Source organism: Rhinatrema bivittatum, chromosome 9 (assembly GCF_901001135.1).
Source record: "Rhinatrema bivittatum chromosome 9, aRhiBiv1.1, whole genome shotgun sequence".
Lineage (NCBI taxonomy): Eukaryota > Metazoa > Chordata > Amphibia > Gymnophiona > Rhinatrematidae > Rhinatrema > Rhinatrema bivittatum.
Window position 1 is genome coordinate 242,645,045 of NC_042623.1, and position 17,740 is coordinate 242,662,784.

Below are 17,740 nucleotides of genomic sequence, written 5' to 3' on the forward strand. Positions count from 1 at the left end.
GGGCAGAGGCAATGCGGCCAGGCCTCAGCAGCAGCAACAGCCGCGAAGAGAACATCGGGGAAGGCTGTCTGCTCCTGCAGGAGCCTTGGAGGCGGCCCGATGCCGCGGATGGGAGGCCGGCCCCGGTCGTGGACCGCCGTGGCCGGCGGCCATAACAATCCTCATAGGCATTAAAATGTCAGCAAAAGCATTCCCCATATATTCTACAATCCAGGGTATGATTTCAGCAGAGTGGGCCAAGCCAGACTTAAGTCTACGGAGCAAAAAAAATATGGAAAGATTGTATGTATGTAATAGATCAAGCGGAGAGAAACAGCCTCCTGGCCCTCCCCAAGGTGGATGCAACACTGATGGTATGTCAGCGGTCTCCAGGAAAAGTACCATCTTGGTTGAGGGAGGTGTGGCCTTTAGGGACCTGCAGAATAGAAGGATTGAGACGCTTCTCAGGAAGGACTTCGAGCTGTCTAGCCTAGCTCTGTGCTTGGCGATCTGCGGAGGATAAGTGGCAAGGGCTTTGCTTAGCACTTTACAGCCGCCTGCAGGGCAAGTGGAAGGTTCCAGCAACCAGGAGATGGCGCAAACAGAGGCCATAGCGGCGTGTGTGGCTGATGCCCTCTACGATTTGATTAGGATCTCAGCTAAGCAGGCTGCACATGACTGATGGCCAGCGCCTCCTATGGTTAAAGAGCTGGGCAGCAGATTCAGCATCCAAGGCCAAGCTGAGTAAACTCCCATTCAAAGAAAAATTGTTTGGAGAGGACCTAGAGAGTCTCATGAAGAGCTTGGAAACCAAACTGCTAAGGCTCCCAGAGGATCAGAGCAGTAGACCTCAGAGAAGGGATGGGGGCAGACAACACCCCAGGGATACCAATCAGACTAGGTGAATATGGTTCCATCCCAGTGGGGAGGCCAGGTCGTGCAGGCAGACCTTTCGAGGGGCCAGGAGCAGATCTAGAAACTCGGGCAGTCGAGGGCAGCCCCCCAAAGGATCGCAATGACTGTGTGAGGGGTCCACTTGGCGCTTCCACAGGTGGTAGGCAGACTGAGAGGCTTCTATTATGAGTGGACATTAGTAACTATAGACCAGTGTGTAAAGAACAATTTATCCTGACGCCATGCAGCAGAGCAAAGAAACAGGCAGTTCAAGAAGTGGTTGCCAGACCTCAAAACCATTACTCCAGTCCCCAGTCAGGAAAGAGGAAAGGGCATCTTCTTCACAGTGCCAAAAAAGGACTGATCCTACCGCCCAGTGCTGGACCTCAAAGGAGTAAACCAGGTGCTGAGGATTTATTTATTTATTTTATTTATTTTTATATACAGACATTCAATATGAGATATCACATCTGTTTACATTCAGGTACTGTAGGTATTTCCCTATCCCCAGAGGGCTTACAATCTAAGTTTGTACCTGAGGCAATGGAGGGTAAAGTGACTTGCCCAACGTCACAAGGAGCAACAGCAGGACTCGAACCCTCGTCTCCTGGTTCGTACTCACTGCTCTAACCACTAGGCTATTCCTTCGAATTTCAGGATGGAGTCCCTAGGCACAGTAAAAGCAGCAGTGTGAAGTGGCAAATTTCTCTCCTCTGGATCTAATGGAAGTGTACCTATGATTACCCATGCAGGAGAACTTCCAGAGGTTTCTATGCTTTGCGGTTCTAATCCATCAGTACCAGTTTCAGGCTCTGCTGTTTGGACTGGCAACCCCACCTTGAACTTTCACGAAGGTTTTGGTGGTAGTAGTGGCCTCCTTGTACAAGGGAGGGATTCAGAGTCCATCCCCTACCTAGATGACTGGTTGATAAGGGAAGACTCAAGGCAAGACGGGGTCGAGGCAACAGAGAGAGTCATATTACAATTAGAAAGCCCTGGGGTGGATAGTGAGCAGACTAGAGTCATTTAGACCCATCACTGATATTAAAATATCTGAGGATCCTCTTCGATACCTGCAGGAGGACACTTCCAGAAGAGAGAATAACTAAACTGCAGCAGCAGGTGGAAAGTTTACTACCCTCCAGAAAGCCCAAGGCAAAGGCTTAGCTACAAGTACTAGGATCAATGGCCGCATCCATCGAGGCAGTGCCCTGGTCAAAAACACACATGAGACCACTACAAGGATATCTTCCAGTCAGCATAGCACTGCAAAAGCTGGATTTCAATCGGCAGCTTCTGCTTCCACCAAACATAAACAAAATCCTTCAGTGGTGGGGAGCAATTTTAGATCTAATTCTCAGTGGAGCACAGGACTTGGTGAGAGAGGTAACGGTGGTGGGGCCGCTTGGCAATAGTGATCATAATATGATCAAATTTGATTTAATGACTGGAAGAGGAACAGTGTGCAAATCCACGGCTCTCATGCTAAACTTTCAAAAGAGAAACTTTGATAAAATGAGAAAAATTGTTAGAAAAAAACTGAAAGGAGCAGCTACAAAAGTAAAAAAATGTCCAAGAGGCGTGGTCATTGTTAAAAAATACCATTCTAGAAGCACAGTCCAGATGTATTCCACACATTAAGAAAGGTGGAAAGAAGGCAAAACGATTACCGGCATGGTTAAAAGGGGAGGTGAAAGAAGCTATTTTAGCCAAAAGATCTTCATTCAAAAATTGGAAGAAGGATCCAACAGAAGAAAATAGGATAAAGCATAAACGTTGGCAAGTTAAATGTAAGACATTGATAAGACAGGCTAAGAGAGAATTTGAAAAGAAGTTGGCTGTAGAGGCAAAAACTCACAGAGAAAACTTTTTAAAATATATCCGAAGCAGAAAGCCTGTGAGGGAGTCAGTTGGACGGTTAGATGATCAAGGGGTTAAAGGGGCACTTAGAGAAGATAAGGCTATTGTGGAAAGATTAAATGATTTCTTTGCTTCGGTGTTTACTGAAGAGGATGTTGGGGAGGTACCTGTAATGGAGAAGGTTTTCATGGGTAATGATTCAGATGGACTGAATCAAATCACGGTGAACCTAGAAGATGGTAGGCCTGATTGACAAACTGAAGAGTAATAAATCACCTCGACCGGATGGTATACACCCCAGAGTTCTGAAGGAACTAAAAAATGAAATTTCAGACCTATTAGTAAAAATTTGTAACTTATCATTAAAATCATCCATTGTACCTGAAGACTGGAGGATAGCAAATGTAACCCCAATATTTAAAAAGGGCTCCAGGGGTGATCCGGGAAACTACAGACCGGTTAGCCTGACTTCAGTGCCAGGAAAAATAGTGGAAAGTGTTCTAAACATCAAAATCACAGAACATATAGAAAGACATGGTTTAATGGAACAAAGTCAGCATGGCTTTACCCAGGGCAAGTCTTGGCTCACAAATCTGCTTCACTTTTTTGAAGGAGTTAATAAACATGTGGATAAAGTGAACCGGTACATATAGTATACTTGGATTTTCAGAAGGCGTTTGACAAAGTTTCTCATGAGAGGCTTCTAGGAAAAGTAAAAAGTCATGGGATAGGTGGCGATGTCCTTTCGTGGATTGTAAACTGGCTAAAAGACAGGAAACAGAGAGGATTAAATGGATAATTTTCTCAGTGGAAGGGAGTGGACAGTGGAGTGCCTCAGGGATCTGTATTGGGACGAGTGAGATAATCAAATTTGCAGATGACACAAAATTGTTCAGAGTAGTTAAATCACAAGCAGATTGTGAAAAATTGCAGGAAGACCTTGTGAGACTGGAAAATTGGGCATCCAAATGGCAGATGAAATTTAATGTGGATAAGTGCAAGGTGATGCATATAGGGAAAAATAACCCATGCTATAATTACACAATGTTGGGTTCCATATTAGGTGCTACAACCCAAGAAAGAGATCTAGGCATCATAGTGGATAACACATTGAAATCGTCTGTTCACTGTGCTGCGGCAGTCAAAAAAGCAAACAGAATGTTGAGAATTATTAGAAAGGGAATGGTGAATAAAACGGGAATTGTCATAATGCCTCTGTATCGCTCCATGTTGAGACCGCACCTTGAATACTGTGTACAATTCTGGTCGCCGCATCTCAAAAAAGATATAATTGCGATGGAGAAGGTACAGAGAAGGGCTACCAAAATAAGGGGAATGGAACAGCTCCTCTATGAGGAAAGACTAAAGAGGTTAGGACTTTTCAGCTTGGAGAAGAGACGGCTGAGGGGGGATATGATAGAGATGTTTAAAATTATGAGAGGTCTAGAACGGGTAGATGTGAATCGGTTATTTACTCTTTCGGATAGTAGAAAGACTAGGGGGCACTCCATGAAGTTAGCATGGGGCACATTTAAAACTAATCGGAGAAAGTTCTTTTTTTACTCACCGCACAATTAAACTCTGGAATTTGTTACCAGAGGATGTGGTTAGTGCAGTTAGTATAGCTGTGTTTAAAAAAGGATTGGATAAGTTCTTGGAGGGGAAGTCCATTACCTGCTGTTAAGTTCACCCAGAGAATAGCCACTGCCATTAGCAATGGTAACATGGAATAGACTTAGTTTTTGGGTACTTGCCAGGTTCTTATGGCTTGGATTGGCCACTGTTGGAAACAGGATGCTGGGCTTGATGGACCCTTGGTCTGACTCAGTATGGCATTTTCTTATGTTCTAACAAAGGAAACCTGGCCAAAGGCTCAAGCTTGGACCCCCCCCTCTGTGGGCCCTTCTGACAACAGATGCCAGCAACAAGGGCTGGGGGGTGCACTGTGAAGGGCAAGTAGCACAAGGGCTCTGGTCCCAGCAGGAGATAAAATTCTCCATGTACAGGCGGGAGACCAGGTGGGCTCATCTAGCCCTAATCAGTTTCAGAGCAAGGCTGGAAGGCCGCCCAATCAGGATCCTCTCGGACAACGCAACAGTGGTAGCCTATATCAATAGGCAGGGAGGAAACAGGAGCCCCCAGATGGCATTGGAGATTGCATGGTTGATGGCATGTTCAGAGGGCCACCTCCAAGAAATCTCAGCGGCTCACATTTCAGGAGTGGAAAAACATATAAGCAGACTTCCTAAGCCAACAAACGATGAACTCAGGAAGAGTGAGAGTTGTCAGAGGAGGTGTTTCAGCAAATAATGCTCTAATGGGGTTGCGCCCAGTGGGACCTAATGGCCAAGAGAAGTGAAACCAAGGCAGCCAATTTCTTCAGCAGGATAAGGGAATGTGGGTCCAAAGGAATCAATGCATTAGAACAGGAATGGTCCACCAAAGCTCTTCCCTATGTGTTTCTCCCCTGGCCTATGATAGGAAGAATCCTGTACAGAATTAGGTATCACCAGGGATGGGATTCTGGTAGTACCAGACTGGCCAAGATGGCCATGGTATTCAGACCTAAGATTAAGAGTAGAGGAGCCAATCAGGTTTTGCCCAATGCCAGGCCTCCTACAAAAAGGACCGATCAAGATAGAAGATCCAGCTCAATTCTTGCTTACAGCAAGGCTACTGAGAGGGTTAGGTTCGAGAAGAGAGGATATTCTGCAAGGGTAATCGCCACGCTCCTTACAGCAAGGAAATAGCCTTGGTAGTCTTTGCACGGACCTGGAGAATATTCGAGCGGTGTTACGCCCAAAGAAGCCTCAGCCCAGGGGAAGCTGACACAGTAGCAATACTGCAGTTCCTACAGACCGGCCTGGATAAGAGATTGGCAGTCAGTTCCCTGAGTCCAGGTAGTGGCTATTTCTTGCTACAGGGTGCAGATCAGAGGCGCCTTTATTGCTACACTTCCGGACATTGCTCGGTTCCTCCGAGGAATGAAACACAAACGGCCACTGCACAAACAGGTAGTGTTGGTGCTCAGGGTACTGTCTAAAGCTTCCTGTGAGCCACTTAAGAGCATCCAGCTAAGAGATCTTACCTGGAAAACAGCTTTCTTGGTAGCGGTATGCTCGGCAAGAAGAGTATCGGAGATCCAAGCCCAGTCATGCTGGGAGCCGTATTTCTCCTTTTTAAAGGAGAAGGTGGTAATTAGGCCAGCCCCATCCTTCCTCCCCAAGTTGGTATCTGAGTTCCACCTTAACCAACCAATCACCCTGCCGGGATTCAGGAAGGTGTGTTCAGAGAAGAAGGACTTGCACTTTCTGGACGTCAGAATGATCTTCCGGAAGTATTTAAAGTCTACAAACAGGTTGGTTTGTTCTGTACTTAGGGGTTCGGCGAGGAGAGTCGTCCAAAACATCTATCACAAGATGGATCAGGGAAGCTATCATCTCAGCTTACAGAGTAAATGGCAGGGAAGTGCCACAAGGCCTGAAAGCTCACTCATCGAGGGTGGAAGCCTCCTCTTGGGCAGAATATAGGTCAGTAACACTTACTGACATTTGCAGGGAAACCGTGTAGGCCTCGGTGCACACATTTAGGAAACATTTATAGGCTGCATCTCCACGAAAGGAAGGAAATTAGATTCGCAGTGGGGGTCCTGGAAGCAGCCCCAGGACTTTCTCACCTAGGATGAGTAGCCTTAGGTACATCCCACTGTGAAGACTGGTCTGGCAGGATAAAGAGGAAGCTACAATTAAAGCATACCTTGCTAATTTTCTTTCCTCAAGTCCTGACAGACCAGTCCAAATTCCCATCCTTAAAAGGGAAAAAAATAATAAAGAGAAGGAGAATCTGTGTAGAAGGGGGGAGAAGGAGCAGCGTGGGCAGGGGGAAGCCGCCCCTCCCTCACAAGTGAGTGGCTCCATCAGGGTGAGGGACTAGGGCCAACCCTGTCTCTTTTGTTTGTCGACCAAGAATTGGGCCATGCTTTAATTTCATATTTTGATTTTTCTTTGTTCAGGCTACCTCAGGGTGTAGGAGCCCAAGGTATTAGTGATAAATTAGTGATAAATTTCAGTGTGTATGGGGGGGGGGGGGGGAGAGAGGCGAGCATGTGACTTGCCTTCTCAGGAGTTTCCTCCGACCACTACAGCCCGGAGTGCCCCTTCTTGGTGGATGTCCTGGGGAAAGAGAAGGACAGCTGTCAGGAAACAGTAAGGATTGGAAGGCAAATTTGGAAAAAAAAATAGCACCAGCTTGGGCAAGACCTACTGACGTCTTTTCTGCTGAACTATTTAGGAGAGGGCTTCATGGAAGAGGTCTGGATTTCTCCCTCCATCTGCTGGTAGGAGGACGAAACCCAGTGTGAAGACTGGTCTGTCAAGACTTGAGGAAAGAAAATTAGCAAGGTAAGCTCTAATTGTACCTTTCTGACCTCGTTGGATCTTACAGTGGCTTATCCTCTCATTCCGATAAGGAGGGAACATCGGAATTTCTTTCATTTTGCAGTGCAGGAGGAGCATTTTCAGCTTCAGGCCCTACTCTTTGGACTGGCACTGCTCCAAGATCCTTTTTGAAGGTGATGGTGGTCAATGCAACAATGCAATCATTGTTGCAGCAGCTCTGCACTATGATCGCATTTTGTTGCATCTTTATATAAATGAGTGGTTGATTTGAGCAAAGAACATAAGAAAATGCCATACTGGGTCAGAACAAGGGTCCATCAAGCCCAGCATCCTGTTTCCAACAGTGGCCAATCCAGGCCATATGAACCTGGCAAGTACCCAAAAACTAAGTCTATTCCATGTTACCATTGCTAATGGCAGTGGCTATTCTCAGAGTGAACTTAATAGCAGGTAATGGACTTCTCTTCCAAGAACTTATCCAATCCTTTTTTAAACCCAGCAATACTAACTGCACTAACCACTTCCTCTGGCAACAAATTCCAGAGTTTAATTGTGCGTTGAGTAAAAAAGAATTTTCTCCGATTAGTTTTAAATGTGCCCCATGCTAACTTCATGGAGTGCCCCCTAGTCTTTCTACTATCCAAAAGAGTAAATAACAGATTCACATCTACCCGTTCTAGACCTCTCATAATTTTAAACATCTCTATCATATCCCCCCTGAGCCGTCTCTTCTCCAAGCTGAAAAGTCCTAACCTCTTTAGTCTTTCCTCATAGGGGAGCTGTTCCATTCCCCTTATCATTTTGGTAGCCCTTCTCTGTACCTTCTCCATCGCAATTATATCTTTTTTGAGATGCGGCGACCAGAATTGTACACGGTATTCAAGGTGCGGTCTCACCATGGAGTGATATAGAGGCATTATGACATTTCCCGTTTTATTCACCATTCCCTTTCTAATAATTCCCAACATTCTATTTGCTTTTTTGACTGCCGCAGCACACTGAACCGACAATTTCAACGTGTTATCCACTATGACGCCTATATCTCTTTCTTGAGTTGTAGCACCTAATATGGAACCCAACATTGTGTAATTATAGCATGGGTTATTTTTCCCTATATGCATCACCTTGCACTTATCCACATTAAATTTCATCTGCCATTTGGATGCCCAATTTTCCAGTCTTACAAGTTCTTCCTGCAATTTATCACAATCTGCTTGTGATTTAACTACTCCGAACAATTTTGTGTCCTCTGCAAATTTGATTATCTCACTTGTCGTATTTCTTTCCAGATCGTTTATAAATATATTGAAAAGTAAGGGTCCCAATAGAGATCCCTGAGGCACTCCACTGCCCACTCCCTTCCACTGAGAAAATTGCCCATTTAATCCTACTCTCTGTTTCTTGTCTTTTAGCCAGTTTGCAATCCACGAAAGGACATCGCCACCTATCCCATGACTTTTTACTTTTCCTAGAAGCCTCTCATGAGGAACTTTGTCAAACGCCTTGTGAAAATCCAAGTATACTACATCTACCGGTTCACCTTTATCCACATGTTTATTAACTCCTTCAAAAAAGTGAAGCAGATTTGTGAGGCAAGACTTGCCCTGGGTAAAGCCATGCTTACTTTGTTCCATTAAACCATGTCTTTCTATATGTTCTGTGATTTTGATGTTTAGAACATTTTCCACTATTTCCTGGCACTGAAGTCAGGCTAACCGGTCTGTAGTTTCCTGGATCGCCCCTGGAGCCCTTTTTAAATATTGGGGTTACGTTTGCTATCCTCCAGTCTTCAGGTACAATGGATGATTTTAATGATAGGTTACAAATTTTTACTAATAGGTTTGAAATTTTTAGTTCCTTCAGAACTCTAGGGTGTATACCATCCGGTCCAGGTGATTTACTACTCTTCAGTTTGTCAATCAGACCTACCACATCTTCTAGGTTCACCGTGATTTGATTCAGTCCATCTGAATCATTACCCATGAAAACCTTCTCCATTACAGGTACCTCCCCAACATCCTCTTCAGTAAACACCGAAGCAAAGAAATCATTTAATCTTTCCACAATAGCCTTATCTTCTCTAAGTGCCCCTTTAACCCCTCGATCATCTAATGGTCCAACTGACTCCCTCACAGGCTTTCTGCTTCGGATATATTTAGAAAAGTTTTTACTGTGAGTTTTTGCCTCTACAGCCAACTTCTTTTCAATTCTCTCTTAGCCTGTCTTATCAATGTCTTACATTTAACTTGCCAACGTTTATGCTTTATCCTATTTTCTTCTGTTGGATCATTCTTCCAAGTTGATTCAGGAAAGTACAGTGGCCACCCAGAGGGTGGTTCAGTTTCTGCAGGAATTGGGCTGGATAGTCAATTTTTCCAAGAGCAATTTTCAGCCCTCCCAGACCCTGGAGTATCTTGGGGCTCTGTCGATATGGGGGTAGGTTGTGGTTGAATGACAGAGCAAAGAATTCAGGAACTGAGTTGGCAGATACATTTGTTGTCGTTGGTCAGGAATCTGATGATGTGCAGTTATCTAAGTTCTTGGTTTCATGGCAGCAATGTTAGATCTAGTGCCGTGAACAAGGGTGCACATTAGATCTCTTTAGAGATCTTTGCTCTTGAGATAGGATCCCCAGTCTCAGACGTATTCCATATGGCTACTGGTGCCAAAATCTGTCAAGATAAGTTTGCAATGGTGGCTAAATTATAGGAATTTGGAATCAGAGTGGATCTCGAAACCCTGACATGGGTAACAGTGAAGACAGATGCCATTCTGAAGGGATGGGAGAATGGTTTCCCGAGGAAGCTCAGTGGCCATCAGTCTGTTGGAAACCAGAGTGATTCGATTGGCTCTTTTGCATTTTGCATCACTGTTTTGAGGGGCTAGGTGGTCAGGATATTGTCCATCAACGCCACAGTAGTGTTTTATGTGAATCATCAAGGAGGGACAAAAATGTCCTCAGGTGTCTCGAGAAGTGGATTCTCTGTTCATTTGGGCAGAAAGGAATCTAAAGGTAATTGCGGCCTCACCCATTGCGGATATGGAAAATGTGCAGGCGTATTTTCTCAGTTGCAGTGTTGTCAACCCAGGGTAGTGGTCTCTGTCACAGGTTGTGTTTGATCAAATTGTGGCTAGATGGGGATTTCCATTGATGGATCTTACAGCATTCATCAGGAATGTGAAAATCCAAGATTCTTCAGTCAGAAGAGGGACATTTGACTGGATTTAATGCTTTGGTTCAGAGTTGGCTGATGTAAGTGGTTCTATACGTGTTTCCTCCCTGGCCCTTTATAGGAAGATTGATTCAAAGAAGTTTGGTACATCCCAGGCTGGTGATTCTAGTACCTACGGATTGACCGAAGTGTCCTTGATGTGTGTGTATATCATGTATCTGTTAAGGAAGTCTCAACTGTCTTCTGTTTATCACAATGATCTGTTTTCACAGGATCCGATGGTACACAAAATCCAGACCAGTTTTGTCTTATGGTTTGGCTCCTGAGAAGGCTTGACTAGCTAAAAAGGGTTATTCTCACGGGGTAGTGAATACTATTTTAAGGGCTAGGAAGCCTTCTACCTCTTTAATGTATGTGAGAATTTACTGTATGTGGTTGCACTAGTACACAGTGGGTCCCTAACAGTGCCAATGATTTTAGACTTTTTACAAGAAGGCCTTTCTAAGGGTTTGGCACTTAATTCCTTGAAGGTTCAGGTTGCAACTGCTGCCTGCTTCACAGACTGTATTTTGGGTAGATCTTTTTGTTCGCATCCAGATGTGACTCCCTTTCTGAGAGCACATTCAGCCTCCACTTTGGGTTCCTGTCTCATCTTGGGACCTGAATTTAATGGTGTCTTTTTTTTTTTATTGGGATCTCATTTTGAATCTATCAAGGATATTTTGCGGAGGTTGCTCACCTTTAAAGGTGGATTTTCTGGTTGCTGTTTGTTCAGCTAGGAGGATTTTGGAATTGCAGGCTCTTTCTTGCAGAGCGCCTTTTTTTGACAGTCACAAAATATATGGTGTAGATTCATAAGGTACCTATTTTTCCAAATGTGTTTTGACCTTTCATTTAAATTAAGCTGTCTGCCTGTGTTTAGTAAGACCTTGGATTTTCCTGATTACAGACTGCTATTTGAATGTGAGGAGAATTCTTTTGAGATACGGTATCTCAGTCACAGATGCCTTCAGGAGGTCAGAACATTTTTTTGTATTGTAGAGTGGAGTTCGGAAAGGTGAAGGGACTACCAAAGCTTCAATAGTGCATTGGATTAAGGAGGTCATTATGAGAGTGTATATTGATATTGATAGGCCCTTATCTAAACAGGTAAATGCTCATTCCACGAGAGCTCAAGCTACTTCATGAGGAGCATTATGATTGGTGTCTCCTCTGGAGATTTGTAGGGCAGTGACTTGGTCCTCCTTACATTCCTTTTCAAAGCATTATCGCTTGGATGAGAGCACTAGCAAAGAGGATTCCAAGGTGTTGATATCAGGTTTGACAGCTTCCTGCCTTAACCAGGAGTAGCTTGGGTACATTCCATTCATCTGGACTGGATGAAGAGGAAGGAGAAATTAGTTATCTGATAATTACTTTGAGACCAGCCCAGACCCTTCCTGTACTGCCAAATAGGTATATACTTCTGGTCGTATTGCAGAATTATGGATGAATTCTCATTTATTTTTACAAAGCAGGTTAATGTTTTTTCTGAGTTTGTAAATACTGTTTCCTTTATATTTTCTCATTGTTATTTCCTTTTGGAAGCCCTCTAGTAAAAAGAAAACTCCCCCCAACAAAAAAAAAAAAAAAAGAAAATGGATGATGATTTTTGGAATTAAAGCATCAACGGTTAGCTTGTTACAGATAATATTGACAGGCTGAGATCAGCATGGATGCATTTAAGGGGCGGCATCAGTAAACCTGTTGATCTGTCTCCATCTGCTGGTCAGGGAGCATAACCCATTTGTCTGATTAGATTCAAGGAAAGGAAATTATCAGGTAATTACTCATTTCTTCTTTAGAGGTCATTTTTTAACCTTATGATTGCCTAGGATCTTGCCAGATTTTATGATCTGCTTTTCTGAGTATGATGTTAAGATCTAGGATGATTAGATGACTAGATGTCTCAAGAATCTTAGAGAATTTAGTGTTTGTTTTTGGTGTATAAGAATGGTTACGTTGGGATTCTGAGACTGGACTGGTATCTTTCAATCCTCTTTAACCATGTGGGTCATACCCTTGAGCAATATTCCTTTTAAGCTATTGTCTCATCCCATCCTATGCTGAGCTAATGTTTATGATAACCAGGCTCCTATAAAATCTTAAATTGCTAAGGGTAGACAACATGGAACATGCTTTCAGGCATTGTTTGTGTTTAGAACATAAACCCTTAATATGCTTTGCTGGAATATAAATCAAAAGAGACTGACAAAATGGTATTCAATATATGTCAGCAATAACATCAAAACCAGGCACATTATTCATGATGGTTGATTCTTTCGTGTTAGGTGGGCTCTTCCAGACCGGGAGGCCGTGTGATTATGGCAACAGAGAATGACTACTGTAAGCTGTGTGATGCCTCGTTTAGTTCTCCGGTTGTGGCACAGGCTCACTATCATGGAAAGAATCATGCCAAGAGGCTGCGTCTAGCTGAAGCACAAAACCATGCACTCTCGTAGGTATTGTTTAACTTTTGACTAGGGCTGATCTCAGTGTTATTAGTGCAGTAAGCTTTAAACATTTCAAAACTCCCTTTTATTTTGGAAACAGATATATATGTACCCAATGCTCAATCTGTTGATTTGGAGGAATTAATCTGTATATTCTTGATAGAATCCTTGTGATGGATCATGCTGGTGCATTATAAGTATCTGATTTGACTTGGGGCGGGGGAAGGAATCCTGAGTCTCTGTCTCTTCTTAGCCAGCTGTATTTACTGCATGAGCTGTTGTAAAAATGTATGTTTTGAGCTATGGTATAATAATTCAATAAATATAATTAAAAGATTTATGGATAAGTTGGTTTCTTTAATATCTTTCACCTTTAGGAATTCAGCAGAACTAAGTAAAAGAAGGGTTCGTAAAGAAGGGAATGAATACAAAATGGTGCAGAGCAGAAGAAATCTGTACACTGCTGAAAGTCCTTCAGGTATATGAGTGTTTTTTTTCCTCAGGTCTTGCCTGTTAATGCATTTTATATATATAATGATCCTTGAAGCAATGAAAATTGATAAATGCCTCTAATGTTGTATGTTGTTAATTTTGGTTTAGAAAAGTCTGTGTTCATTGAATCCAAGTTTTCATTATGTGGCTAAAAAAAAGCCAAACTAGGTGCTAGCCTGGAGACTCGTTAGACTGCCATGTGGAGGACCTGGATTTGATTCTCATGTCGCTATTCCAATCCCCGGCCATCTAGGGCTGAGGATGTCCTGATAGAGAGGGAGTCCCAGTCATTATGCAAAAGTATCACTTAGGGCTGCATGATTGCAGGATACCTAGATATGTCACTCCTAGTTGGGGCCTGTTGCTATAATTACTGGGCTGAGTGAGTTGGGAGGGGTTATAAAAACCCTGTTGCCCTGGCCTGCTGAAGTAGCAGTTCTTCTTCCAGTAGCAATGGCCTCTTCTATTGGACTGTGACAGTGGCGACCTCTCCTGTAGTGCCTGGGTCTACTGAAGTTTCTTCTATTGGCCTGAGCTCACTGAAACGGTGGAGGTGGCTCTTCCTTTTGGGCTAGGTCAGTGCAAGGCACCTTGGTGATGTGGCACCCGGAATTTTCCACACCCGCACAGTGGTGTCTTAATTGCCTTGGGGCTATGCATCAGTGTGAACAGAACTGCATCTTGCTGCTGATGGAAATCAACAGTACCACAAAGCAGCTTTGTATCTACTTACTTCTTCATTTGAATGCAATCTGGAGGTGGGGGCTTCAAGAATTGGCTTGAACAAATAAAAAGCATTCTCATGGATGAAATCTGTTAATTGACAGCTCAGTCCAGGTCAAAGACTGTCAATAAATGTGACTGTGATTCGGCAGAATTTTTTTGTATGGATAACTTCATTTAACAAATGTTTAGTTGCCGTGATTACATTTACAGAAATTTATTTTTTAATTGGTAATTGTTTTACATTTCAATTGCTTAGATATTAATAGGCATGTAGACTACTCACTGAAAGCATTACCAGCAAGATTCTTTTAAAGTAATTCTTCAAGTAATTAAAACAAGCAAAAAAAAAAGGGTGCGATTTAGAAAGGCTTCTTTCATATTGCCTGTTTTACTATTGCTGATTATATATTTGGAGTGTATGAGCTGTTTGTCAACACAGCTTGTGTGTGAACACAATAAATGGTACTGTAAAAAAAAAAAAAAATCCAAAACATTTTAATGATTATGGGGCAGATGTTATAAATCTGCGCATGCGCGAACAAGAGTTCGCGGGATTTTAATAGATACGCGCGTATCCATTAAAATCCGGGGTCAGCGCGCGCAAGGCTGCCCAAAATCGGCAGCCTGCGCGCGCCAAGCCGCGCAGCCTGCCTCCGTTCCCTCCGAGGCCGCTCCAAAATCGGAGCGGCCTCGGGGGGAACTTTCCTTCCACCCCCCCCCTAACTTTGCGTGCGCCGGGCCGGCTGCTGCGCTCCATGATCCGGTCCGGGGGCTGGTCCGGAGGCCGCGACCACGCCCCCGGAACGTCCCCGGGCCGAAACCACGCCTGCGGCGCCGCCCCCGAAACGCAGCGTCACTTGCGACATGCCCCCGAAACGGTGCGTCACTCCCGGCACGCCCCCGACACGCCCCTCCATGCAAGCCCCAGGACTTACGCGCGTCCCAGGGCTTGCGTGCGCCGCCGAGCCTATGCAAAATAGGTTCGGCGCGCGCAGGGGAGGTTTGGGGTAGGTTTTCGGGGGGTACGCGTGTACCCCTTTGAAAATCTACCTCTATATGTGCAATAACTGCCTACATTAGCACAAACTCTGTGAGTCTTTTTATCTGTGAAATTTGCACTAGTTATCAAAGCAAAACTACCTGAATGGATTTTGCTTAGATTATTGTCCCTGCAGAAATGTTTCTCCTAGGACAAGCAGGATGGTAGTCCTCTCAAGTGAGTGACATCATCAGATAGCGCACAGCACGGAAACCTTTTCTCAAAGTTTCTAGAAACTTTGACTGGCATGCCACTATCCACACGTCCATGCAAGGTCCCTCTTCAGTCTCTTCTTTTCTGTGGAGCTGTTGTCTCACGGATGTGAAGCTCGTGCTCTTTTTTTTCCCCGAAAACTTTCCACATTTGAGATTTTCTCAGTTCTGTTCCTGCGCCAGGTTCCTTGACATCGTCCTGGCCCTAGTTAGTGGGCATTGCAGTAAGTTTCTGCGATCCTTGCGGTTGATCCCCGATGGTGCTGGTTCTTGGTGACCGCTCACCATTGATCACTTGTCGGTTACTTTTTGAAATGGTGTTGGGGTTTTGCCGGTGCTCCCAGTGCCACTGGACCATGTCCATTACAGACCCTCATGAAGTCTGTATCTTGTGCCTGGGGGCACGTACGATGTAAGGGCACTTTTGTGCCCAAATGGACCTCCAAGGGTTGCCACGCCCCTTGAGAAAATGGAGAAGCTGTTCGGCCCCAGGACGTATCATCCCTCTGCATCGATATCTAGAGCCTCAACACCCTTGGGGAAAGGGGAGCTGGTGGTTGCCGGCCCCGGGTTGCCTTCTCCTCTGGGCCCCCAGGTTGAATTGGGTGCTGAGGATCGGTTTTCTTCCATTTCTTCTTGTTCCAGGTGTGGGATGTTTTCATCTCCTTGGTGCCGGGGAAAGACCGGGCCGAGCACCATGGGAAATCAAGAAAGCACTGTCACTGATCTCTATCTTCGCATGAGACCAGGCTTGGGATGGCACTGACAGAGATTCCCCCGAAGCAGCCCCGGCCTGAGGAGGTGTCTCACTCCATCGAAGCCGGAGGCCCGAGACGGTACCTACCGATTCCGGTGCTGGATACCAGTCTCCCTCGGGCTCTGGGGGAGTCTAGGTCACACCACCTCCTCCTGTCCTTTCTTCCGCAGCATTTGAGGAGGCGTTAAAGCGCAGAGTGCGGTTGGCGGTTGGACGAGCCCTACAAGGCATCGAGCCGCCAGCCCCATTGCGGCTGCCACCGATGCTGTAGTTTGCGCAGTCGGTGCTGGCACTGTTGCTGCGTGCAGTGTGCTGCAGCAGTCAAAAAAGCAAGCAGAATGTTGGGAATTATTAGAAAGGGAATGGTGAATAAAACGGAAAATGTCATAATGCCTCTGTATCGCTCCATGGTGAGACTGCACCTTGAATACCGTGTACAATTCTGGTCGCTGCATCTCAAAAAAGATATAATTGCGATGGAGAAGGTACAGAGAAGGGCTACCAAAATGATAAGGGGAATGGAACAGCTCCCCTATGAGGAAAGACTAAAGAGGTTAGGACTTTTCAGCTTGGAGAAGAGACGGCTCAGGGGGGATATGATAGAGATGTTTAAAATTATGAGAGGTCTAGAACGGGTAAATGTGAATCGGTTATTTACTCTTTCGGATAGTAGAAAGACTAGGGGGCACTCCATGAAGTTAGCATGGGGCACATTTAAAACTAATCGGAGAAAGTTCTTTTTTACTCAACGCACAATTAAACTCTGGAATTTGTTGCCAGAGGATGTGGTTAGTGCAGTTAGTATTGCTGGGTTTAAAAAAGGATTGGATAAGTTCTTGGAGGAGACGTCCATTACCTGCTATTAAGTTCACTCTGAGAATAGCCACTGTCTTTAGCAATGGTAACATGGAATAGACTTAGTTTTTGGGTACTTGCCAGGTTCTTATGGCCTGCATTGGCCACTGTTGGAAACAGGATGCTGGGCATGATGGACCCTTGGTCTGACCCAGTATGGCATTTTCTTATGTTCTTAACGTTTATTTATTTATTTAAGTTCTTTTAATATACCGATGCTCAAAACCAAGTCTTATTGTACCAGTTTACAGTATAACTGGGGGGAAAAAAACCAATTAACGATATAGAAGGGAAAGTTACAAAAAACAGGGAGCATAAACATGGGCGTTAGAAGAAGATCAGACGAGTACAATTGGAGAGCCATGTAACAAAATAGTCAGCGAACAATTGATTGCATATATATCTGAATTTTGATGGGTAGAGTTGTCCTAAGCGGTTGAGGTAAACGGGGGGGGGGGGGGCAGGGACCAGTGCGGAGGGAAGGGGGAGAAGGGAATGGGTGGGAAGGTAAAAAGGGGGGAGGTGAAAGGGCCGGTACTGGTTGGTCAAATGTTCCTTCAGCGGTATGCTTGAGCGAACAGCCAGGTTTTCAGTTTCTTTCTGAAGGTGAGATGACATTGTCCCTGGCATAGATGTGGGGGTAGTGAGTTCCAGTGGAGAGGTCCCGCTGAGGTTAGAGCTCGTTTATGGATGGATTTATGAACTGCAAATTTGTTTGGGGGGCCTGGAGAGAGCCTTTGTATGTGGATCTAATTGGCCTTGCAGAAATATGGAGTTCGAGAGGGCTGGACAGTTGGAGTGAGGATTGCTGGTAGACAGATTTGTGAATGATGGTAAGAGTCTTGAAGAGAATTCTATAGTGGA

At 44.7% G+C, this 17,740-nt stretch overlaps 1 protein-coding gene across 1 annotated transcript in view; it reads left to right on the forward strand.

The window, feature by feature from the left end:
• Positions 1 to 17,740, forward strand: part of ZMAT3 (zinc finger matrin-type 3) — a 99,266-nt gene that overhangs the window by 30,978 nt on the left and 50,548 nt on the right. The window contains exons 4-5 of the mRNA XM_029616181.1: positions 12,634 to 12,800; positions 13,173 to 13,273. Of these exons, the coding sequence (XP_029472041.1) occupies positions 12,634 to 12,800; positions 13,173 to 13,273 (268 nt within the window). The remainder of the gene's footprint in view (positions 1 to 12,633; positions 12,801 to 13,172; positions 13,274 to 17,740) is intronic.